General features: G+C 50.6%; 1 protein-coding gene across 1 annotated transcript; it reads right to left on the minus strand.

Annotated features, from left to right (window-relative positions):
* Window positions 1-500: 500 nt before the first annotated feature.
* On the minus strand, window positions 501-15,139 carry LOC139311639 (H-2 class II histocompatibility antigen, E-S beta chain-like). Its single transcript, XM_070936124.1, has 6 exons — window positions 14,890-15,139; window positions 13,569-13,859; window positions 2,463-2,744; window positions 2,212-2,325; window positions 1,951-1,974; window positions 501-879 (listed from the first exon to the last, which is right to left on the minus strand). The coding sequence occupies exons 1-6, from the start codon at window positions 15,137-15,139 to the stop codon at window positions 866-868; spliced, it is 975 nt and encodes a 324-aa protein (XP_070792225.1). The 3' UTR covers window positions 501-865.
* Between the last annotated feature and the right edge of the window lie 9,604 nt (window positions 15,140-24,743).

Raw genomic sequence — 24,743 nt, forward strand, 5'->3', positions numbered from 1 at the left:
TACACCAGGAACGGCTTCAGATGGATTCCTTGGAGGTCATCTAGTCCAACCTCTTGCTTAGGCCTACACCCTTTATACCATCGAGCAGGAGGCTCTATACCATTTGAATCTGAGCCCCAAAGAGGGAGGGAGGCATTGGGTGCCAAAATGGGGCAGGACCCTCCAGTTGTGAAGGAGAGAAATGGATGAAATGGCTGGGTGAATGTAGGAGAGTCTCGGATGCCCCCCAATGGCTCCCCACAAATGCTCAGGGTGGACCGTGCCTGCTGCCCTTCTGCTCCTCCAAAGAGGGCTTGAGGGGAAGCAGAGCAAGGGGGCCTCTGAGCAGAAAGGGGGGTCCTGCCCCTTCACCTCCCTGGATCTGCCCACCCTCCTCCTGAACCAGTTCTGGCTTCGGGCCCAAAGTAGCCTGGATGGTGGATCCAGAGGCAGCGGAGGGAGGAGCCTCCTGCGGGGGCAGCAAAGAGGAAGAGGAGGAAGAGGAAGGGAGGATTCCAGGGTTTTCTTACATCTGAAGTTTATTCTTTTATAGCAAAGCGAAGGGAAGGGAAGTGAGTGGGAGGAAGAATAATGTAGATGAAGCTGCTGTGGGTTCAAAGCCAGGAGAGTTGAGGGGTCTGGAGTGACAGGTCCACCTAGCATCCCTGGGGACAGTCTAGATGGTCTCCACCCCTCCCTCACAAGGAAGAGAGGCCCTGAAAGGAAGCTGGTGTGTATGTGTGTCTCAGCAGGAGAAGCTCCAGGCTGCCATTCTCCTCCTCCCCCCAAACTGCCACCTTCAGCCTCCATTTCTCACAGGTTGCAAACAGGACAAAGAGTCATCAGCTGTTAAAGAAAAAATATGCTTTTGCATCGGAGAGCAGGATTAATTCATGAGTGCTGTAGAAAAAGAGATGGGGGAGAAAATCAGAATATAAAGAGACACTTTTACTGTAAATAATATATTCTTCTTCCCTTTCATCCCCCACCCCCAAGGCAGACCCACACTGCAGGGGGGGTGGTTGACAGGCAGGGACACATAGAGAGAGAATCCGCCCATTTCAGGGAGGAAAAGGCTGGGATGCTTCATATGAAGAAAGAAGACGGGGCTACGATGGGGGTGGCAGCAAAGGGGGGAGCCTGGGCTCACTTGCCCAGAAATTGTGGGAATTCTCACAAGGAGAAGGGGGGTCAGGAAGAAGAGCCTGTCCAGGTTCCAACTGATGAACCCAAAGGAGTCTGTATGGGGTGCCAAGAAGGATCCTCTCGGACCGGAGGGTGGGGTGCAGTTCAGGGCAAAGTTTTGGAGGGAGTTCATTAAGTTGATAGTTTCATCTCAAGGACTCAGCTCCACCTCCCACCCGAGGACGAATGGAGGTAGAGAACGAGTTAATGCAATGATAGAACAATTCCTGAGATGCTATGTTCATTATCAGCAATTTAGCTGGGCAGATCTCCTGCCATTTGCTGAAGTGGCCTACAATACCGCAGTGCATAGTAACATGGGTGTCACCCAGGGGTGAAATGCAAAATTTGTTACTACTGGTTCTGTGGGCGTGGCTTGGTGGGGTATTAATGTGACTGTGTGGGCGTGGCCTAACAAAATGGGTGGGTTGCTTACAAAATGCGTGGGGGAATTTAAACCTGGGGTGCTCCCTCCCCAAGGGAGGAGTGAGAAGGAATGCCTCCCCTCCTTCCCTTCTCTTCCCTTCCCTTCTGCAATTTCCCAAAACTTGGAAAAATTCTGGCAAGATTTTAGCGTTTGTGTGTGCTTTTGTTTTTGATTGCAATACTTTTTCAGGTCTCTGTAAAGAAACGTTGCCCAAAATCCAAAAAACTGCTCTATCCACAACCAGGAGATATTGTTCAGGCAAGTTTTTTTTTTTTTTTTAAAGGAACAATTAAGGAATTTTAAAAGCCACCTATAACTCTTAGGAGAGGTTGAGATGAGGGGGAAGAGGAGAAACTCACCTGCAGGAGGTTGGATGGAAATTGCTGGAAGGAGAAAAAGACCCAATCAGAACCCTTCGTGGGCTGGAGGACTCAGCGGGACCCCCTCCCCATTGATAGCCCATAATAGGTTGCAGGATCTTCACTTATAGCCCCTCGAACAAGAGAAGCTGCCATAAATATTCCTCCAGGGGCCCCTCCTGGCCACCTGCTAAGCTTGAGGAGAGGCCTCCCCTAGAGGGTCCCCTCCCCACAACCTCCCCTCCAGCCCCCCAGACTCACCTTTCTTGCTCTTCAGGTAGGAGAAGAGCCCCACAGCCAGGAAGGCCACTCCTATCACGGCCCCCATGATCCCCGTCCAGAGTTTGCTCCTGGCAGAGCTGGAGGAACGGGGCTCTGGGGAAGGAGAAGGAGCCTCACCTGAGCAGGAGGATCAGGCCCACCTTCCCCCAGGAGGCTCCATTCCGTCTCCCCCCACAGGGAGGGCAGGATGGGGTCCACAGACCAGGAGGGGAGGGAGGGGAGGGACTTACCCCACTGGACGGTGATGGGAGCCTCCAGGCTGGCATGCCCCACCTTGCAAGTGTAGACGTCCCCCCGTTGGGGCTGGGTCTCCAACATCACCTGGAGCTGGTAGGTCCAGTCTCCGTTCTGGAGCTCCTCCCCAAAGGCCACGCCCTCCTCCTCCAGCCGCCCGTTCTTCAGCCACTGGACCTCGATCTCCACGGGGTAAAAGCCGGTTGCGGTGCAGAGGAGGATGGTGTTGGGGGAAGAGGGCTCCATCTTGGTGGGGGAGATGGAGACGGTGGGCTTGGCTGGAGGGAAGGAGGAGAAGGAGGCACATGAGAGACACAACAGGAAAGAAACGACGCAGAAGACGGGAAGGACAGACGCAGCACGAGTCGGATGATTCTTGGATCTTGTTGAAAATGAAACCACACTTTTAATTAGATCTAATACCACAACATTTGTTTATTTGTTTGTTTAGTAAGCTTAATTATTTATTAAATTTATTTGCCAAAGTGGCCACAACTAATCCAAAGACTTACAGACTCTCTCCTAGCCGTGACTGCCCCCTGCTCTCCGGGAGTCCAAGAAAGAAAGAAAAAGAGAGAGGGGAGGGGAGGGGAGGGGCAGAGGCAGAGGGAGGGGAGACAAGAGGAGAGAAAAGCTGATCTTTGTCCCAATTTTCTTCGGTGTTTCAATCACTTTTCAAAAAGTTTTATTTGGACAGAGAAAATTTCTCCTTCCACTTTCCCTTTTCTCCCTTTAGGATCCACAAGATGCAGAAATAAACAAAAACATCAGCAGAAGATTTCAGGGGGAAAAGTGCAAAGTGTGATGTGGCTGCAAAACCCCCCAATTTTAGGCAGCCTCAACAGAAAGAGGCATTTTGAAGGAAAGGGCAAAGGAGCCCAATGGGGGGCAGCCCTTTGCTCCCCATAACTGCCAGAATCCCCTGAAGGAAAAGTTTCTCCCCCATTGAAGATGAGAAACCCTGGATCCCCCCTTCAGAGCAGGAAGGGCAGAAGAGGTTTTGGGGGATCTCTTGATCTCTCAAGGATCCTTCCTGGGGGGGCTTTGGGGGGGATTCAGAGGGAGACCCACCCCAGACCAGGCTCTGCCTGCACCCAGCCGGCCTCCTTCCCAGCCGCAGGAACCGGCCATTCCTGGGGAAGGAGGTGGGGAGGGGTCTGGATGAGCCCCCCAAGAGAGTTGACAATAGATCCATCCCAGCCCAGAGTCCTTTGCTAACCTTTTTGTTTTCCTGTTGAGGGATTTTCTTATTAAGAGTAAATTCTATAATGCTTAAGAACAACCCATTTTTAAATGGTTATTTGTAATTCCAACCTGGGATCTGGTCAGGTTTCCATGCAGACAAATAGCAACATTTCAGGTGTGAGTTGTTTTCTTTTTTCAGGAAAATCCCATTTGCCTCTTGGGACATTAAAGGCCTTTGTGGAATTGCTAAAAGAAGGCAGTGGCTTTACAAACTGAAAATGGCTTTTTTTTTTAACAGAAATGCACATTTTGGATGAGAAAAAGACTTTTAGCAAGAAAATGGAAGGATCAGATTTTAAAGCTGCAATTTGGTATTTTTCCATTTTTATTTTTATAGCCCATCCCAAACCTCCTTATTTACAAGACTGCAAAAGTGAAGATTTTGGGGTTCCAATTTGGCCAGATGGGAGTTGCTGGAGATTTTAATTAGATCGGAAAAAGGTATTTTTTTTCCCTTTTAAATACCTCCCGAGGGACACAACTTTCTCCCTCGGCCCATCCAGGAATTCCATTTAATAGACCTTTTGATTCAAAACAGCAGGAGGAGAAAGCACATTTTAGCTGCCCCACATCATGTTATTCAATATTTATTTTTGATATCAAGCTTGATGCCTAATGTAGTAAAATAGGAGACAGATATAAATCAGAGTTTCTTGTAAAAATCAAATCCAGAAAGCAGCCACAGGCAGATTGATTCAGCAGGATTCATTAAGTTCTTTATATACATATATATAATTTTGGGGAGAGTTGAGGGAAGGTTGAGAGCCTCTCTTGGTGGCCAGAGAAAAGCTTTGGCCTCTCGGGGGAAGGAGACGCCTGGATTTCTCCGGAGAGAAAAGTCAGCTCAGAAGTCAAAGAAAAAGGAAGAGAAAATTCCCCCAAAGAGACTCAAGAAACATCCTGTGATTTCAGGTCTCCTAAACTGGAGGCTGACCAATAATTGGCTTAAAATACACGGAATTTAATGAATATTCCTGTTCTTTTAATAAAGAAGAGGAACCCCTGGAGAATTATTGGCCTCTTGTCTGAAGTATTTTCATGGAAGTAAAAATAATACTTTTGACGAAGAAGAAATTATACGAATCACAATGTAATTCAGGATCACCATTTTGGATTTATAATAAAAATGCATTCTATTTATGTGGATGAAGCTTGTGAGCAGCTAAAGGTTTTTCACAAAACATCCAGAGATTTTGGTCCTGTCCCTGAGCCAGAGGAAGGAAGGAAGGAAGGAAGGAGGGGAGGGAGGAAAAGAGGAGGGGAGGATGGGCTTTGGAGTCTTTGGGCAGCTGATGAAGCTCCTTTCCCTGAAGGGAAAATCCCCCCAGAGACCCCCAAAAGGAGGGAGGAGGGAGGGAGGCCCTGAGAGGCCCACAAAAGAGACACCTCACAACACCAACACAATTGGCACTTGGGGCACTTTCAGAGGTTATGAAAAAATCACTAGAGAAATGAATAAAAGTGAAAGTGAAATCTCTATGTTAAATATTATTGGAAGGAGAATTATTTCAAGTACTGTGCCAGATGACAAGAATGTTGGCCTGTTTGTAGGGGAAAAATAAACTTTAAATTTCATCCAGAAACAAATTAAACAGGTGAATATTATTATCTCCACGAAAATGTTTTGGAAATGGAAATGTTTTAAATTATGGGCCAAATCTTATTTAATTATTTTAAACTTATTTTAACTTTTGTGCCCAAATGTTTTATTTTTGGCTGTTCATCGCCCTGAGTCCGAAAGGAGAAGGGCGGTATAGAAATTTGAATAATAAATAAATAAATAAATCTCCTCTTTGGTAGGAAAAACATTTCCAAATGCATCTTATGTGGCAGCTGAAAATCCTCCCAGGTTTCGCAGGGAAGAATTTAGGAGTGAAAGTGAGTTTTCCCTCCAGACTGAATATGTGGAGAGCAAAATCTCTTTTGGTTCCCCTAAAATATTGAATAATCTCCAGAAGGAGCAAATGCTCCAAGAGGCTTTTCTCTCTTAGGATCTGGAGGTTTTCCTCTTATGGAAGAAAGATCTTATTGGATTCTATGGTGAGATGTTATTTTTGGAGAATCTCTGGAGTTGCAATGGGAACATTAAACTTAACCAGTTCTTAAGTTATGATGCTTTCAAGACTTCTCTGATTCGAATGAAAGGAATATAATTTCCCTGGAAAGGCCGAATGGCAACAAGGGCAGCTAAAATCCTTGATTGGCCTCTGAAACCCCATCAGTGGATAGAAATATAGAAGATTTTTATTACATAAAGAAATAAAAGGAGAAAAGGAAATGTAGGCAACATTGAAGGAATCTGGAAGAGAGAATGAAAGAATCTGAGGCTTCAGGGCTGAATGGAGGCCCAATTTCTTTCCTATGACCCCAAATTCAGTTTTAAGGTTTGTGGGTATTTTTGGACTCTCTCCCCCCAAATCAGGAGCCTCCCCAGGAAGGAAGACGGAAGCGATCAGGATTCCTGTTATTGGGGTTTTTACATCTCGGTTTAAGCATTGAATCATGATTACAAATTCTAGGCTGCTTCCGTTACTCATTTGTTTCTTTATTGGATTGAAAAGCTGCAGGACTGGAAATGACTCTGAATGAAGAAAGACCAAAAAAAAAGAAGGAAATGAAAAAGGTAGAAAAAGAAGCAGAAGATCCATATTAAGGAGACAAGCAGGATTGAGCAGGAGAGAGAGAGAGAGACCCCCCCGCAAAAAAACCCTATTTGGATGGATTTTCTTGGGGGGGGGGAAATGGATCGAAGGGATCCCAGATTCCAGACAGGAGGAGAGTGTCAGCCTCAGCTTTGCCTGCTTCAGCTGCCATAAGAAATGGGGGAGGGATTAGTTATGGGGGCGAAGGGAGGGGGGAAGATGCAGGAGGTGTTTTTTTTCTCATTGTAGGACGTGTCTTCCAAAGAATCGAAAGTGGATCTTCAAAGGGAATGGCTGACCAACTGCCCTACATTCCTGATGAATGACGCTGCCAGACGTGATGCCACCTGACCTTTGGGAGACCCTTGGATTGGCTGATGACCAATGGACACGGGGGGGGGGAGAAGCTTAGTAGATGCTATTTCGCGCGTTTTGCTCACTTCCAGCTTTACCTGGGTTGCGATCATTTCATATTCAGTAAAAGTACTAATCTCTTCAAAATGTTTGAGTTTGGGTTTTCCTTTCCTGGATATTGAAGGAAGCATACCTGACATTAAGCTGGAAGTCACATCCAGTCATCCCGGACAAAAACCGAGGGGACTGTAAATCCAAAATATGTCAGATCGAGGGAGTGATGGAGAAGAGCAAATGGGGGCAGCGAGTTCAATGGCAGCCGCCCTCCAAGCGTAGAAAGAGACTGCAGAATGGTTGGAAAGACTCCGTTTGGAGCCGGAGGAAGCTAGATGGTCGAAAGGAGTGGGGAGACTGCCGGACTGGGGGGAGGACCCCCGGGGAGTGATGACTTCCAGACCCCGTAAAAAGGAGGCAGTGTGGATGCAAGAGCAAAAGGAACGTCTCATGATAGAACAAGCCTTGCAGCTTTTCCGTGATGTAGAAGAAAGCAGAAAAAACCGTGAGTCTTTTGGAATTCCTGTGGAGAAGGGGGGAGCAGGCCCCAGGGGGGAGCCAGAAGAGACGGCCTGCGGGAGAGAGGAAGAGTTTGAGGAGGAAACATCCCAGGCTTCGGCAGCTCGAGGGAGAGATGCAGCCGGCCAGAGAACCCCAGCCTTGCAGGCCCCCCCCCCCCCCGTAGACGTAAAAAACCAAAAATCCCCCCCCTTCCTGGGAAGTTTGATGGAAATCCTAAAGCCTTGGGACTTTTCCTGACCCAAGTGTGGAACCACATGCAGGATTGGGGGGAGGACTACGAAACAGAGGTGGCTAAAGTTAGAAGCGTCATGAATGCCCTAGAGGGAGTAGCTGCTGAGTGGATGGTGGTTCTCCACAATAACAACTCCCTCTTGCTGAGAAATTACAACCAGTTCATGAGGGCCCTTAGGAGGCGTTTTGAAAACCATTTAGCTGAACGAAAGGCGAGACTCAGAATGAAGAGCATTCAGCAGGGCCGGAGGCCGGTAGCAGAGTATATCCAAGAGTTTCGTGAACTGGCACCCTATATGACAGGCTGGTCAGAAATGGCTCTTTTAGAGAGTTTCAAGGATGGGCTGAATGAAGAGATATATCGAGACTGCAGAAGCATGGGGGTCCCCGATGATTTGGATAGATGGTACGTAGTAGCTGAGGATGTAGAGATCGAGCTGAGATGGAGCGAACTCCGAGGAAGGCGGATGGGGGACCAGCCATCCTCTTTCCACCGTAAGGGGGCACCCAAGATGACTGGCGGGAAGACCGAATTCAAACCCAAGTCAAAGCCCTTCACCTGTTTCAAATGTGGGAAGGAGGGTCACCGGGCGGCCGAATGTTTCTCCAAGCCACCGCCAAAAGCTGCCGGGGCCGGCCAAAAGAAAAGCGACACAATACCTGCCAAAACCCGCGGCACCGCCCTGAAAGGAGAAGTCGTTGAGTTCACTCCCCGAAACCAGGGTGAGTTGGGAACTCCGACCAACGATGACGACAGCGAGACGGACTCCGACTCCGACACCGACGATCGGGTGAGTCACACAGAAGAACCCTTACTCATCCCCGTAGAAATAAGAGTGCCCTCCACAGGGGCTCACGCGCAATTGTTAGCCCTGTTGGACTCGGGGTGCACTAGGTGCATAATTAGCCCCAAAGTAGTGGAGGAAATGGGACTGAGACTAAAAACTTTAAAAAGACCCATTGCATTTTGCCAATTAGACGGGTCGATTGCAGGAGGGGGCCCAGCTAGCTTTATGACTGAACCCCTTGAATTGCAGTTGGGGAACCATGTAGAGAATCTCAGATTTATTGTAGACCCTGGTATGGAAAGACCCCTCATTCTAGGACTGCCCTGGCTTCGCAAATGGAACCCACAAGTAAATTGGAAAACGGGGGTCCTACGCATCCGCACGGCAGAACCAACTCCGGGAAAGGAAGGCCCCCCCCTGAGGGACGACATAAAACCAGAAAGGGCGGCAGTAGCCATTAACTATATTGAGGGAGAAGAGAAAATTCCAAAGGAATATTGGGACCTCAAGGAAGTGTTTAGCGAAAAAGCATCGGATGCTCTGCCTCCCCACAGGGCCACTGACTGCACCATTGAAATACTCCCAGGGGTGAAGCTTCCCAAACCAAAAATTTACCCCATGACACCTCGAGAATTGGGGGAATTGCGAAATTTTATTGACAAAAACTTAGAACGGGGATTCATCGAATGAGCCAAACCCAAGGTGGCAGCGCCAGTAATGTTCCGCGAAAAGAAAGATGGATCCTTCAGATTAGTAGTTGATTATAGAAACATGAACGCCATTTGCGTAGAAAATGTCTATCCCCTCCCACTCATGAAGGACATGTTAGCCCATTTAGGGAAGGGAAATTTTTTTACCAAACTTGATTTAAGAGAGGCATACTACAGAGTGAGAATAAAAGAGGGAGATGATGGAAGACAGCATTTAATTGCCCACTGGGATGTTTCCAGTTTAGAGTACTCCCTTTTGGACTACAGGGAGCCCCGGCTGTATTCATGCAGTTGATCAATGAAGTGTTGCATGAGCACCTATATAAGGGGGTGTTGGTCTATTTGGACGATATTCTAATTTATTCTGACAACATGGCCGACCATGTAAGATTGGTTCGAGCGGTCTTGAATAAACTCAGAGCAGCTGAACTCTATGCCAAACTTTCTAAATGTGAATTCCACCAAGACAAAATCGACTATCTTGGATATCGTATATCGCATGAGGGAATAGAGATGGACCCGGAAAAGGTCCGGGCAGTGATAGAATGGGCCGCACCACGCACCCGTAAACAGTTACAGAGTTTCTTAGGGTTCGCAAACTTTTATAGACAATTTATCCCCTCTTTCGCGAAAATCACGCTGCCAATTACAGACTTGCTAAAAACCAAAGGGGAAGTAAAACCCAAACCCTCGAAACCACTAGAATGGACTATGGACTGTCAAGCTGCTTTCAAAAAACTGAAACGACTGTTTGCCGCTGAACCTGTGCTCAAACACCCCGACATAGAACAACCTTTTGTAGTACAAGCTGATGCTAGCGATGTCGCTGTAGGAGCAATACTCTTGCAAAAGAATGAGAACGGGATATTACAACCCTGTGCTTACACGTCCCGTAAACTATCAGACACGGAAAGGAGATGGGCCATATGGGAGAAAGAAGCGTTTGCAGTTAGATGGGCGCTGTTAACATGGAGACAATTTTTAGAAGGGGCGAAACACCCTTTCGAAGCGTGGACTGATCATAAGAATCTAGAAGCATTAAAAACACCACGCAAACTATCACCCAAACAGGCGCGCTGGGCCCAACATTTCAAGCGTTTCAATTTCACTTTACGTTACCTTCCTGGGGAAAAAAATTTCATGGCGGACGCACTTTCCAGATTGCCACAGTACAACAGCATAAAGAAGGAAGTGGTTCAACCAATGATCCCCTTAACGCAATTGGCAACACCTGTCACTACCAGAGCGCAGAGTAAAACCGAACCAGAACTCTCGGGGGATTTACTCGAAAAATTACGAGAAGCGCTAAAAACTGACGAGTGGTTTAAGACCCACTCGAATGAATGCACACTTCGCGACGGACTAGCTTGAGTTGGATCGAAATTGTATGTTCCAACCACATTAAGACCAACCGTATTGAAATATGCTCATGATGCCAAGGCCGCAGGACACTTTGCGTTTGTCAAGACTTTACATCTTGTTAAGAGACAATTTTGGTGGCCTGCACTTAAAAAGGACATAGAGGCATATGTGGCTAGCTGTCCAGTATGTGCTTCGGCTAAAAGACCTCTAGGAAAACCCCCTGGATTGCTGCAAAGTGTGGCTAGACCGAACGCCCCATGGAAGGAAATATCTATGGATTTTATTGTGGACTTACCAGAGAGTAAAAGCTGCACTGTCATTTGGGTAGTAACTGATTTGTTTTCCAAACAAGTACATTTCATCCCTTGCTCAAAGATCCCTTCAGCAAAAACCCTCGTAAAACTGTTTATTCGGCAGATTTACCGACTACATGGATCTCCGAAAAGAATAATTTCTGACAGGGGTGTGCAATTTACTTCCAGTTTCTGGAGGGAGTTTTTGAAACTGATAGGCTCCGCACAGGGGTTGAGTTCCAGTCACCACCCTCAGACAAATGGGGCCTGTGAAAGAACCAATGGGATGCTCGAACAATACCTTAGGTGTTACGTAAATTACCAGCAAGACAATTGGGTACACTTGTTGCCATTTGCAGAAGTGGCATATAACAATTCTGTACACAGTAGCACCGGATTCACCCCTTTTAAGGTCGCATCTGGCCAGGATTTTGTACCCATTCCCGAGCTACCACAAGATGATCCCCAAAATCCCTCCTTGATGGATTGGATTGAACAATTAAAGAGCACCTGGGCAGTGACTCGGAAGACATTAGATGAGGCACACCGGGCTCATAAGGCCCAAGCCGATAAGAAAAGGTCCCCAGCTCACATTTATAAAGTGGGGGACAAAGTCTATTTGTCTACCAAATACTTACAAACCACCCAGAAGTCCAAAAAGCTGGGGCCTAAGTATGTAGGACCATTCCGTGTGATTAGACTGATAAATCCAGTAACAGTTGAATTGGAATTGCCAAAAACCCTGAGACGAATACATCCTGTATTTCATGTTAGTTTATTGAAACCTGAACACTCATCTCCCCTAAGGGCTGATCAAAGCACCCCTCCAATTCCCATTCTCATAGAGGGGGAGCAACATTTTGAGGTTAGGGAAATTTTGGACTCGAGAAAACACCATGGTAAAGTCCAATATCTGATTGCCTGGAAACATTTTCCTTTATCTCAGGCTGAATGGGTGAATAAACGGGATGTCCGAGCTCCCAAGAAAGTACAACAATTCTATACCAAATACCCAGATAAACCATAATTATTGTATATATTCTGTTTCTCTCTCTCTTCTTTCCTTTTACTTAGGAATAACGTCTCTTCTGCAAGGGGGGCCGAATGTCAGCCTCAGCTTACCTGCTTCAGCTGCCATAAGAAACGGGGAGGGATTAGTTATGGAGCAAAGGGGGGGAAGGGAGCAGGAGGTGGTTTTGTCTTTGTAGGATGGGACTTCGTGAGAAACGAAACTGAATCTTCAAAAGGGGACGGCTGACCAACTGCCCTACATTCCTGATGAATGACGCTGCCAGACGTGTTGCCACCTGACCTTTGGAAGACCTTTGGATTGGCTGATGATTTATGAACACGAGGGGGGGGAGAAGCTTAGTAGATGCATTTCGCGCATTTTGCTCACTTCCAGCTTTACTGGGTTGCTATTCATTTCATATTCAGTAAAAGTACTAAATTCTTCAAAATGCTTGAGTTTGGGTTTTCCTTTCCTGGATACTGAAGGAAGCATACCTGACATAATGTACAATAATTTCTCTGGAAAGGCTGAATGGCAACAAGGGCAGCTAAAATCCTTGATTTGCGCAATGCTTTTGGCCTCTGAAACCCCATCAGTCAATAAAAGAAATATAGAAGATTTTTATTAGACAAAGAAATAAAATGAGAAAAAGAAATGTAGGCAATTTTGAAGGAATCTGGAAGGGAGAATGAAAGAATCTGAGGCTTCAGGGCTGAATGGAGGCCCAATTTATTCCTTCTGACCCCAAATTCAGTTTTAAGGTTTGTGGGTGTTTTTGGATTCTCTCCCCCCAAATCAGGAGCCTCCCCAGGAAGGACGACGGAAGAGATCAGGATTCCTATCATTGGGGTTTTTAGATCTCGGTTTAAGCTTTGAATCATGATTACAAATTCTAGGCTGCTTCCGTTACTCATTTCTTTCTTTATTGGATTGAAAAGCTGCTGGACTGGAAATGACTGGAAAAGCAGAAGATCCATAGAAAGGGGTCGACAAGTGAAAAAGTGTCCACTAATTCTTTTTTTTTTATGTTGGGTAAAAAATAAGGTTTTATCCCAAAGTGCCAAAAGCAGCATTTCTGGAGCAGAGGAAGAGAGGGAGGGGCTTCTGGGTGGGAAGAGGGAGGGAGACGGGAAGTTCCTGAATAGGGTAGAAATGAATCAGGGATAGAGAGAAATATATATGTAAATACAGGGAGTCCTCGACTTAGGACCACAATTGAGCTCAAGATTTCTGTTGCTAAGTGAGACGTTTGTTCAATGAATGTTGCCCCATGTTACGACCTTTCTTGCCCCAGTCATTAAGTGAATCACTGCAGTTGTTAAATGAGTAGCAGGGTAGTTAAGTGAATCCGGCTTCTCGACGGACTTTGCATATCGGAGGGTCGCAAAAGGGGATGACGTGACTCCAGGACGCTGTGACCGTCACAAGTACGAGTCCCTTGCCAAGCATCTGGACTTGGATCACGTGACCCTGGGGAGGCTGCAACGGTCGTAAGTGTGAAAAAGGGTCATAAGTCATTTGTTTTCACTGCTGTTGTAACTTTCAACTAAACAAACTGTTGTTAAGTGGAGGACTGCCTGCACTGAGCAGGAGAGAGAGAGAGACCTTGCTGGATTCCCCTCCCACCGAAAAAAAATCATATTTGGATGGATTTTCTGGGGGTGGATGGGAAATGGATCGAAGAGATTCCAGATTCCAGGCAGGAGGAGAGTTTGGAGCCTGGGAAGAAGATTTTGTCCATCTGAGAGTGCAGAATAAATAAATAAATAAATGAGGAGCAAAACCTCCATCAGGGAGGATCCCAAGGAATGAAATGAAATGAAGGGGGGGGGTCCTGGCGTCCCCCTCCCAGGGAAGAGCCCCCCTCCCTCCCTCCCCCCCAGACTCACCTCTCCGGCCAATCGTGCGCTCCTCCCTCTTGGCCGCCTGGTAGCTGTACACCCAGTAGTTGTGTCGGCAGAAGCGATCCACGGAGGCCTTCTTGTACTGCAGGATGCGCTCATCCCTGTTCCAGGCGTCCGCTTCCACCTTCCCCAACTCCGTGACGGCCACGAACTGCCCGAGGTCGCTGTCGAAGTAAAGGATCTCCTGCCGGTCGTAGATGTCCCAGTCCAGGAACCGCACCCGCTGCGTCCCGTTGAGGAAGCGGCACTCGGACTTCGTCTGGTATAAGAAATGGGCTGTGAAGGGGAGGAGGAGGAGGGGAAGGAAGGCTGTCAGGAGGGACTCCAGGGCCCATCGCTCCCAGCCACTAGTAGAAGAGGAGGGGGCGGGGCGGGGGACCTTCCGAGAGAGACTGGGGGAAGACGCCCCCTGGGGGAGGGAAAGGGAACTCTCTCAGTCCCAGAGAGGAAGGGAGGCTTCCTGGGGGGGTCTGGAGGGGGGGGGAAGAAAGGGGGGAGGGGAGGGACCTCCTCCAGCCTCCCAGGGAGGAAAAAGGCAGGCAGAAGCTCAACTGGTTGGGCAGATCTCCTCTCTGCAGGGAAGGTTGGATCTCAAGGGACAGGAATTGGGGGTGGGGAGGGCCGGAGGGAAAGTAACGTCCATCTCCCCCATTCTCTCTTCCTTTGGGAGGGGATCTGGGGAGGGGGCACAATGAGGACATCTAGACCGACTCTCCCAGGGTTCCCCCCTTTCTTCTTCCCTGATATCTTCAGCCCAGCTCCCTCCCTTTCAGGGACTCCTGATTCCTCCCCCCCTCCCCAAAAACAGCCTCTCAAAGGGAGGGTCTCCTGCCCTCTCCTTCTCCCTTACTTCCCCGTCCCCTCCAGGGAGATTATGGGAGTTCCTGGCCTCCACCCCAAATTCAGGGGCTCCCCAGGAAGGGCCCGAAGCCCCCCTCTTGCCTGACCTTCACAGCCTCAAAGTTGAGATTGAGGAGAAAAAGTGAAGTTTCTGAAGAAGGAAAAAGACTTTTGCTCAAATGCCTTTTTTCCCTTCTGGGGATTCAGGGCTGAAAATGCCTCAGTTTCCCCCTTTCGCTTTTCCTCCCTTCCTCTTTTCCTGCAGCCCCCTCCCACCCAGGCACAGGAGAGGCTGCCACCCCCACCTGGCTACATGGGGGAAGGGTTAGGGTTAGGGTCCCTCTCCGTCCTCCTGGGGGGGGGGCTGTGGGGAGGAAGGGGGAGGAGACCACGCAGAGATCGAGGCTGCTGGAGGCTTCCTTCCCCCTTCCCAGCCCCCTCCTCCCCCGCCCAGCCCCCTCCTTACCGGGGGTCTCCTCCCCCCCTTCGCTCCCGGGGATCCGGGCCAGCGCCCCCAGCAGCAGCATCAGGGGGAGCCCAGCCAAAGCCATGGAGGCTCCCCACAAGCGCCCCAAAGGGAGGAGAAAGACTCTCCCAGCCCCAGAGGAGGAATCGGAGGGTCTGGAGGGGGGGAGGAGGTTCCCTCGGACTTCGGAAGAGGGAATGTCTTCAAAGAGCAGGAGGACCAATGGGAATCCTCCCTTCTGCAGCGTCATCGGTCTCCGGGCAGAGCCTCCCTCGACTTCGTCCGATGCAGGAGATAGTTCGGCGCAGAGAGAGAAGCGGAGAAAGTGGGGGAGGGGATCCCTTCAGTCTTGGGGGGCTGCAATCTGGGGGGTCTTTCATGCCAGCTTCGGGGGAGAATGTCCTCTGCCTTTTGCCCCCCCCCCCCAATTCTCCTCCACTCTCCCTTTCTCTGGGCGCCTGGACTGGAGGGGCGGACTAGATACCCTCTGAGTTCCCACAGTGCCCAGAAGGAGCCTAAACTGGAGCTGCCGAGAGTCCAGGAGGGCAAAGTGGATGCAGAGCTCGAGGGGTCCTTCGGGGCTCAGAATGGGAGGAGGGACCCCCAGCAGCTGCGCTGGATGACAAGGGGGGAGGGGCAGCCCCACAGCCAGCCAGGACTTGGGGGTCACACGCTCCCCCCAATCCGAAGGGAAGCCAGGAAAACCCTCAGCTGACAGTCCAGGCAGGATCTGCAGGGATCCCTCCTAATCCAGCTGGATCCTCCCCCTTCACGGGGGAATCTCCGTAGGGATCTCTTGGCTTTAATAATAATAATAATAATAATTTTATTTCTATACCGCCCTCCTCCCGAAGGACTCAGGGCGGTGTACAGCCTATTTAAAACACAAAAAACACAACAACAATTTAAAATTTAAAATCATTAAATAATTAGGCTCCAATTAAAATCCCAGAAATTTAAAATACCCCAATTTAAAACGTTATGTTAATAGCCCGGCCTGGCGGAACAACAGGGTCTTCAGTGCGCAGCGAAACACCCGGAGGTCGGAAATCTTTCGTATTTCGGGGGGCAGTTCATTCCACAGGGCTGGGACTCCCACAGAGAAGGCCCTCCCCCTGGGCGTCGCCAGCCGACATAACTTGGCTGATGGCACCCGGAGGAGACCCTCTCTGTGGGAGCGGACTGGTCGGTGGGAGGCTACTGGTGGCAGAAGTCGGTCTCGGAGGTACCCGGGTCCTATGCCATGGAGCGCTTTAAAGGTGGTAACCAACACCTTGAATCGCACCCGGAAGACCACTGGGAGCCAGTGCAGCTCGCGCAGGAGGGGTGTCACGTGGGCGCAACGGGTTGCACCCATAACCACCCGCGCGGCCGCATTCTGGACCAGTTGGAGCCTCCGAGTACTCTTCAAGGGGAGCCCCATGTAGAGAGCATTACAATAGTCCAACCGGGAGGTGACAAGGGCGTGAGTGACCGTGCGCAAGGCGTCCCGATCCAGAAAGGGCTGCAACTGGCGAATCAGGCGAACCTGATAAAAGGCCCCCCTGGCCACGGCCGTCATGTGCTCTTCTAAAGACAGCCGTGTGTCCAGGAGGACACCCAGATTGCGAGCCCTCTCTGTGGGGGGCAAAGATTCACCCCCAATAGTCAGCGATGACACCAGCTGACTATATCGGGGCGCCGGAAGCCACAGCCATTCGGTCTTGGAGGGGTTGAGTCTGAGCCTGTTCCTCCCCATCCAGGCCCGCACGGCCTCCAGGCAGCGGGACATCACATCAAGGGCATCGTTGGGGTGGTCTGGGATGGAGATGTACAGCTGAGTATCATCAGCTTCACAAGAGAAAAGGGCGATTTCCTTCCTTGAAACACGTGTCTCCCTTGCTGAGAACGTCTGGACGGACCGGCTCCTTCAGGTTTCCCGCCCCTGAACCCCGATTGTGTAGGAATCTCCCTCTTCCTTTCTTTCTGTGGGTCGGGATCCCCCTTTTCCTTGTAAAGCAGCCCCCATGAAGGTCTATACTGCAGGGGTGGTTGATGGGCAGGGGCCGGAGGGAGGGAGGCTCCGCCCCTTTCAGGGAGGAGAAGGCTGGGCGGGGCCAGATGATGCCTCCCCATCTCCTCCCCTGGGACTTCCAAGAGGGGGGGCTGAGTTCAGCTGTGGGGCTGCAAAGGGGGCTCCTCCCTCCCTGGAGAGGATCTGTATTAAGCAAGAAGATGGGGCGGCCATGGGGGAGGCAGCAAAGGGGGGAGCCAGAAATGTCAGAAGGAAAAGGGGGGGACAGGAAGGGCAATTTAGAGCCTGCAGTGCTCCCTCCCCCTCCCCCCCCTTCCCTCCTGCAGCCTCCCAGAACCTGGAGGAAGTTTTCGTGCTTTGTGTGTGTCTGTTTTGGTGTTTGAGGGCACCTCATGGTGGAGTTTTGCGTAAGGAAAATCTGGCTGAAATTTCAAGGCTTTCCTTCGTCTGGAGCACGGAGGCCCTGCAGGGAGAGTTTGAGGGCGGTTCGATCTGTTTAGAAACCATTTTTTTTGTAAGGAAAATGGAAGAATTAAAGGGTTTTTAAACACTGGGGGTGGGGGGGAGGGGTTCAGGTGAGGGAGGAAGAGGAGAAACTCACCTGCAGGAGGTCGGATGGGAGTTGCTGGAAGGAGAAAAAAGAGCCAATCAGGAGCCTTCATTGGGCTGGGGGAGTCAGAGGAGCCCCCTCCCCATCGATAGACCCCATGACGTTTCCTGATGGGAGGAAGCTCTCCAAATAGATTTCCCCCCACTGCTTCCTACCTATCCAGATAGGCTGGATCCCTCCGTCATGTGAAGAAGGGATCATCCAGATCACACTCAGCCCTTCAAGATCAGACTTTGCCCTGCAGGTGTTAGAGAGCGGCTCCCCTCCAGAGGTTGTGGCTGCTCCATCCCTGGAGGCTTTGAGGGAGAAACTGGGCGGCCCTTTGACCAGAGGGGCATAAGCTCTCCTGCTTGAACAGGGGGTTGGACTGGATGACCTCCAGGGTCCCTCCCAACTCTGTTATTCTGGATCCCGTGTGTTGCATTTCCAGGTGTCAGAAAAATCCCCCAATACATTTCTCCACCCTGACCTCGACCTACCTAGGCAGGGTGGATCTCCCAGGGGTCAGACTTCCTGGCCCAACAAGACCTTCCTCCACCAGAGGACCCCCTTCCTCTCCAGCCCCAGACTCCCCTTTCCTGCCCTTCAGGGTGAGGGTCAGGCATTGACCAAATCCCCCTCAGTCAATTGCGGAAGGCAGCTCTGCTTGCAACTGCTGAAATCCCGCCAGGAGGAGACCTTTGGCGCCATCAAACTCCCACCTCCGCCTCTCCCGGGTCCTCGGAAGGGCTCGATGGGCGGACAAAAGGGCCAAATCCAGGCTGAACAGCTGAACATCCCCCGGCCCCTCCGAGAACCATCTCCTCCAAAGGACCCCTCGGAGGCTCCTCTGCCTGGAGACGGATGACGCTCCCAAAGCTCCATTTTTCATTGGGTGAGTCCGATGTTTGACTTTCTGGAAGTCAGAAATAGAATTCCGCAGCGCTGCCGCTCCCTCGTCTTGCTTTCTCCTCCCCCCTCTCCCTCCCCCTCTCCCTCCCCACTCCCTCCCACCCCCAGTTTTCCATTCTTCTCTGCATGGGCAGCCTTTCCTCCCTCCTGACGAAAGACTGGGGGTCGGGCTTCCCTAACCCTAACCCTAACCCTGCACCTGAGACCGGCAGGAAAGGGGGATGGCTCTGGGGGAGGAGCGTAAAGAGGGGCTTGGAGACCCCCAATTTCCTCCCTTGGGCCCTAAGCCTCGGGAAGGTGGGAAAGACTAAAAGGCTACTGTATTTAGAGGTGGGGGCAAGGACCAAGGAAGGTGAGACCCCCCACTCATTTTAACCTTGTCCCCTCTCTCTGGACAAGGGGAATTGGGTTCCCATGAGGTCTTCCAAACGGCAGGAACTGAGAAAGGGGGGAGGGGGAGGAGAGATCCAGGGAGATCAGGCAAGGCTGAAAGAGGAACGGGAAATGAATCTTTTGAGGGAGGGGAGTTCGAGGAGGGCCTGAAGCTTCTCCCTCCTTGTCTTGGAGCAGTTTCAGCCTATACAGCAGCCCAGAGGCTTCCTGGTGGTCTCCCATCCTCAGGCTAACCAGGCCGATCTCTCTCAGCTGGGTGAGGGCATCGGAGGCTGGGCAGCTGCCAGCTGTTGAGGGCTGAGGATCAAATACCAGCTAATGGTTGGTGATGCCAGATCAGACCAGGGCTCAGAGCCCCCACCCTCTCCCAGCTGCAGCAGGCAGACATCCCACAGGGCGCCTATCCTGAGGTGGCCTGGATCCTCTCCTGGGATGGGGGGAAGGGCTGGAGGGGTCAAACTCCCCCCTGGCCCAGCACCAGCCTCAGCCGGCCAGAACTGGGTCCCCTCCTGCAGCTGAAGGAGGCGGCAGAGTCCGAACCTGCCCCACAATTGTGTGTTTGGACACAGCCAGTCACACAAAATTGGCCCCAGATCCAGAGAGTGTCGAGTCCTGCCGGAGCTCGCCATCGATGGGGGGTGTGGGAGACGAAGGAGTGGAGATAAGCAGCCGCAGCGAACACACAAACAGTTCCTGGATAGCAGCATTCAGGGCGATGATTGATGACGTTGCCGGGCCTCTCCGATTCTGCTGTCCTCGCTGCTCGCAGCTGTTACTGTTAAGGGAGTGGGGGGTGCTTGATTGATAATCACCGGATGTATGTTTAAGGGGCTGAGTTTTTGTTAAATAGCGCTGTGGTGTGATTACACCCAGCGCTGACTTTGAACCAAAACACCGACTTGTACTTTACTTTTGACTGCAAGCTTATCATTGCCAAAGTAAACCCTGATTCTCTGTGTGTTACTGGTGATTATTTCCTATCGCAGTTCTGAACGAACGACAAGCCGAGAGAAAGTCAGCGCTTGGTTCCTTTTCGCAAGAGGTGAGGAGTCCCTGTGGCTTTGCAGCAAAGGGGGGTATGGCAGAAGGGACGGCCTTGGAAGAGCAGGAGTGTGGTGGAGATGTGGAGGGGGAGGAACCACTGATAGAGGAGGTGAAGGAGAGTGTGGAACAGTTGGCAGTGAAACCAAAAGTCAAGCAACCCAAGAGCGCCCCGCCCCGACCAGAGGAGGAGAGTTTTCCAGGACAACGGGCTCGGACGGGGGATTGGTGGCACAGCTCTGTTCTCCTCGGGCCACGGATGCCAACGCCCCCTCGCTTGGGAGCGTCTTTCCAGGGCTGGAGGGAAAGACGATGGACTGAGGAGGATGAAGGGGATTGGGGGTATCCTGCCTCATCCGGTCCCAGCACCATGGATACGCTACGTGAGCGTTTTGGGGAATCTGGATTTCGTGACGCCCCATCCTGGCAGCCCTGGGTTGCAGGGCTGGAGCCTCCAGGTTCTTCTTGGCAGGATACAGGGGTGACCGCTTCGGAGACCCAATTCCGGCTCACAAGTCCTAAATTGAGGATGGAGTGGACCTCTAGACGATCCATGGACCAACCCCCTCCAGAACAAGACCAAGGTGCCTCGTCGGGAGACCTTGGAGCCGGTCCTGAGCCCCAACCAACGCAATTGGCAGGGGGCTTACCTGTTGGGGGTCGCGGGGCAACGAGGGACCGACCTAGGCAGGACAGGAGAGCGACTGGAGCAGCGAGGACCCCAGGCCCCATGCCTTGGCCTCCGGGGGCCCCGCCGGGGCTGTGGGTCCCGCAGGCCGTTTGGGGACCACCTGCCCTGCAGACTTCCTTTGACGGAAACCCTGAACAAGTGGCTATTTTCTTAAGCCAGGTGATAAGCCATATGGACCAATATGGACAGTGGTATCCCTCCCAGTGGGCTATGGTGGTTGCTGTTACGGGGGTCCTGACGGGAGAAGCAGCTGAGTGGGTGGCAGGCCTCCATGCTAAACATGCAAGGGAACTCGTGGACCTGGGATGATTTCTGGAGGCTCTTCGTGCCGGATTTGAAGACGAAACAAGCGCCCAGGTTGCAGAGGGGGATTTGTTTGCGCTGGGGCGTACCAGCAGAGGAATATGTACAGGAGTTCCGAAAGATTGCGGCTCGGTTGGTGGGGTGGCCAGAACGTCTTCTGGTGCACCAATTCCATAAAGGACTAGACCGTGATTTACGGCAAGCCTGCGTGTACCGGGGCTTGCCCCCCAAGTTGAGTGTGTGGTACAAGGCAGCCATCGAATTGGACGTCGGTCTCCGAGAATTCCGTATACGGGGTGAAGGGGTTGCAAGTCAAGGAAAACGACCAGCAGAACGCACACAAACACCCAAGGAGACTAAACCGAATGCTGGCTCCGGCTTGGGGGAAAGGATCCAGCGGCCTGCGTTTCGTTGCTTCAGATGTAATCGCCTTGGTCATCGAGCAGCCGACTGTCCTCATCCCATGCCCTGCAACTTGGACCAAACCCCCCCTCCTAGAGCTGTGTTGAGAGGCAGAGGCCGACCAACATCCGAACGGTCCCAAATGACTCGAACATCCTGTATGGAGAGGGATCCCCTGGCTACAGATACTAAGAAAGTGGTGGCGGAAAAGTTCCCGATTGTGGCTGGGGATAGTGATGACGACGATGAGGACCCACATGACCCAATGGTGAGCGACCCCATCCGACCTTTTGTGGTACCAGTCGTACTCCGAAACCCATGGGCCACCACTGGACGCCGATATGAGGCATTGATTGATTCAGGGTGTACTCGTTGTTTAATTCGTAGGGCAATAGTTGACGAACTTGGGCTGCGGGTGGTGCGGTTGAGAACCCTTATTACCTTTGAACAAATGGATGGTTCATTGCTGGGAGGGGCACCAGTGACTCATATAACAGAAAAGGTGCTTCTCGATATTGGGGAGCACACCGAAACTATTCGGTTTATTATAGTGGAGAAAATGTTAGAACCAGTGATTTTAGGATTAGCATGGTTGGACAAGTGGGCTCCTACGATATGGTGGGAAGGGGGTTTTCGCAAACTTCGATTACCGTTGGGACCTCCCCCTACCAAGGAGGAAAAGGAGCCAGCAGGGGGAATAGAAGCAGAGAGCCCACCAGTAGACACGATGTATCCTAATGTGTATAGGGATCTCGCCAGAGTCTTTAGTGAGGAGGAATGTGAGACCCTGCCCCCTCACCGGCCTACGGATTGCAGTATTGAGTTAATACCCGGGGCGAAGCTACCCAAGCCCCGGATGTATTCAATGACACAACCCGAACTAAAAGAATTACGAAAATATATAGACAAGAACTTGGCCCGGGGTTTTATCACACCTAGTCGATCAAAGATGGCTGCCCCTGTCCTGTTTCGTGGGAAGAAAGACGGGGGTTTACGCTTATGCGTTGACTTCAGAGGTCTCAATGCAGTGTGTGTGGAGCCCCTCTATCCACTTCCCTTAATGAAGGACCTGTTAGCTGCCCTAGCCACCGGTCGTATCTTTACGAAACTCGACCTACGCGAAGCGTATTATAGGATATGAATCAAACCAGGGGATGAGTGGAAAACAACATTCAATTGTCCCTTGGGAAGCTATCAGTTCCAGGTCATGCCGTTCGGACTACAGGGCGCCCCTGCGGTGTTCATGCAGTTCATCAATGAAGTGCTGCATGAACATCTGTACAGGGGTGTCCTTGTATATTTGGATGACATCTTAATTTACACGCAAACTGAAGAGGAACACATATCCCTGGTCCGACAGGTCTTAGACAAATTATTAGCTGCTAAGCTGTACGTGAAACTATCCAAATGTGAGTTTCACAAAAAGAGGATAGATTATCTAGGCTATAGAATATCAGAGAGCGGGGTAGAGATGGATCCCAGAAAAGTCCAGGCAGTGCTTGAATGGCAGGCCCCTAGAACCAGAAAGCAATTACAGAGCTTTCTAGGCTTTGCAAACTTCTATCGGCAGTTCATTCCCAGATTTGCTGAAATAGCCCTACCACTAACGGATCTGTTACGGACCAAACCGGCCACGGCTAAACCAAAGCCGGGACAAGCGTTGACGTGGTCGTCAGCGTGTCAAATGGCTTTCGAGCAGTTAAAAACACTCTTTGCTCAAGAACCAGTACTCAAGCATCCAGACCCAACGCAGGCATTCGTAGTCCAAGCAGATGCTAGCGACGTGGCTGTAGGAGCAGTACTCCTACAAAGAACACAGCAGGGAGGGTTACAACCTTGTGCCTATACGTCTAAAAAGTTAACCACGACAGAGCGGGCATGGGCGATCTGGGAAAAAGAGGCATTCGCGGTCCGTTGGGCGTTGATGACATGGCGACATCTCTTGGAGGGGGCGTCTCATCCTTTTGAGGTATGGACGGACCATAAAAACTTAGAAGCCTTACAAACGCCCAGGCGACTATCTCCCAAACAGATAAGGTGGGCACAATATTTTCAGCGTTTCTCTTTCCGGTTGCGGTATGTTCCTGCTGGGAAAAACTTCCTGGCTGATGCGCTGTCCCGGATGCCACAGTATAATAGCAAGCGAGAGGAAGTGATAGAACCTCTAATTGCACCTTCCCAAACCCTATTAAGACTTACAGAAGTAGATGGTCACTTACGTACCGAGTTTAAAACAGCTTTTCAACAGGATCAATGGGTAATCCAAAACCCCTCTATGGTTAGCTATAATGATGGAATAGCATGGAGGGAGAATAGAATATATGTTCCAGAACGTTTACGGAACGTAGTGTTATGCAGGTGCCATGATGCCAAATCAGCAGGCCATTTTGGGTATTTAAAAACTCTACACCTTGTGAGGAGGCAATTCTGGTGGCCACGAATGCGTAAGGACATAGAAACATACGTAAAAGTTTGCACAACCTGTGCAACCGCCAAACCCTGGTCTGGACGACCGTTAGGACTATTACAGACAGTCGCGAATCCTAGCAGGCCTTGGGAAGAGATCGCTATGGATTTCATAGTCGATCTCCCCCCTAGCCATGGCCACACTGTAATTTGGACGGTGGTAGATCTGTTTTCGAAACAGGCCCACTTTGTGCCATGTAAAAGCATACCATCCGCGCGACAATTAACCGAACTCTTTTTGCAACATATCTATCGTCTCCATGGAGCACCTAAGAGGATTATATCCGACCGCGGTGTTCAATTCACCTCTAAGTTTTGGAGACGATTTGTCCGTTTAATTGGGTCCTCTCAAGGGTTAAGTCCAGCATTCCACCCGAGCACTAACGGGGCGGCTGAATGGGCCAATGCCATGGTCGAAAGATATATCAGATGCTATGTTTCATACCAGCAGACGAATTGGTCAGGACTCCTGCCTTTCGCCGAAGTGGCATATAACAACATACCCCACCGCAGTACTGGGTTCTCCCCTTTCCAAGTAATATATGGCCGAGAGTTTTCAGCCATTCCAGAGTTAGATCCCCCTATGACAGACGGTGACACGCCACGCAGTTGGGCCGATAAAATTAGTAATGTATGGCCAAGTGTAAAAACAGCATTACAAAAGGCAGCAGACAAGTACAAAAAATATGCAGACAAGAAAAGAGCTGATCCAAAACCATTCCGGATAGGAGACAAAGTATACTTATCTACGAAATACCTTAAACTCCGACTGCCCAGTAAAAAATTAGGACCTAAATATATAGGACCATTTCCCATAACACAAGTCATCAATCCTGTAACCGTAGCTCTTAAACTTCCCCCTCTGTTCAGTAGGATACATCCCGTATTCCATAGCAGTTTGGTGAAACCGGTGACGATAGAAAGGCCAGGTACCTCAACTACTCCACCGGGTCCCGTGCATACCAACCAATATGAGATAGACCGAATATTGGACTCCAGGGTTCGTAGGGGGATGTTACAATATCTTGTGCGGTGGAAAGGAT

This window comes from Pituophis catenifer, unplaced genomic scaffold (assembly GCF_029215685.1).
Source record: "Pituophis catenifer annectens isolate HBS135680 unplaced genomic scaffold, rPitCat1.0.hap2 SCAF_2, whole genome shotgun sequence".
Taxonomy (NCBI): Eukaryota; Metazoa; Chordata; class Lepidosauria; order Squamata; family Colubridae; genus Pituophis; species Pituophis catenifer.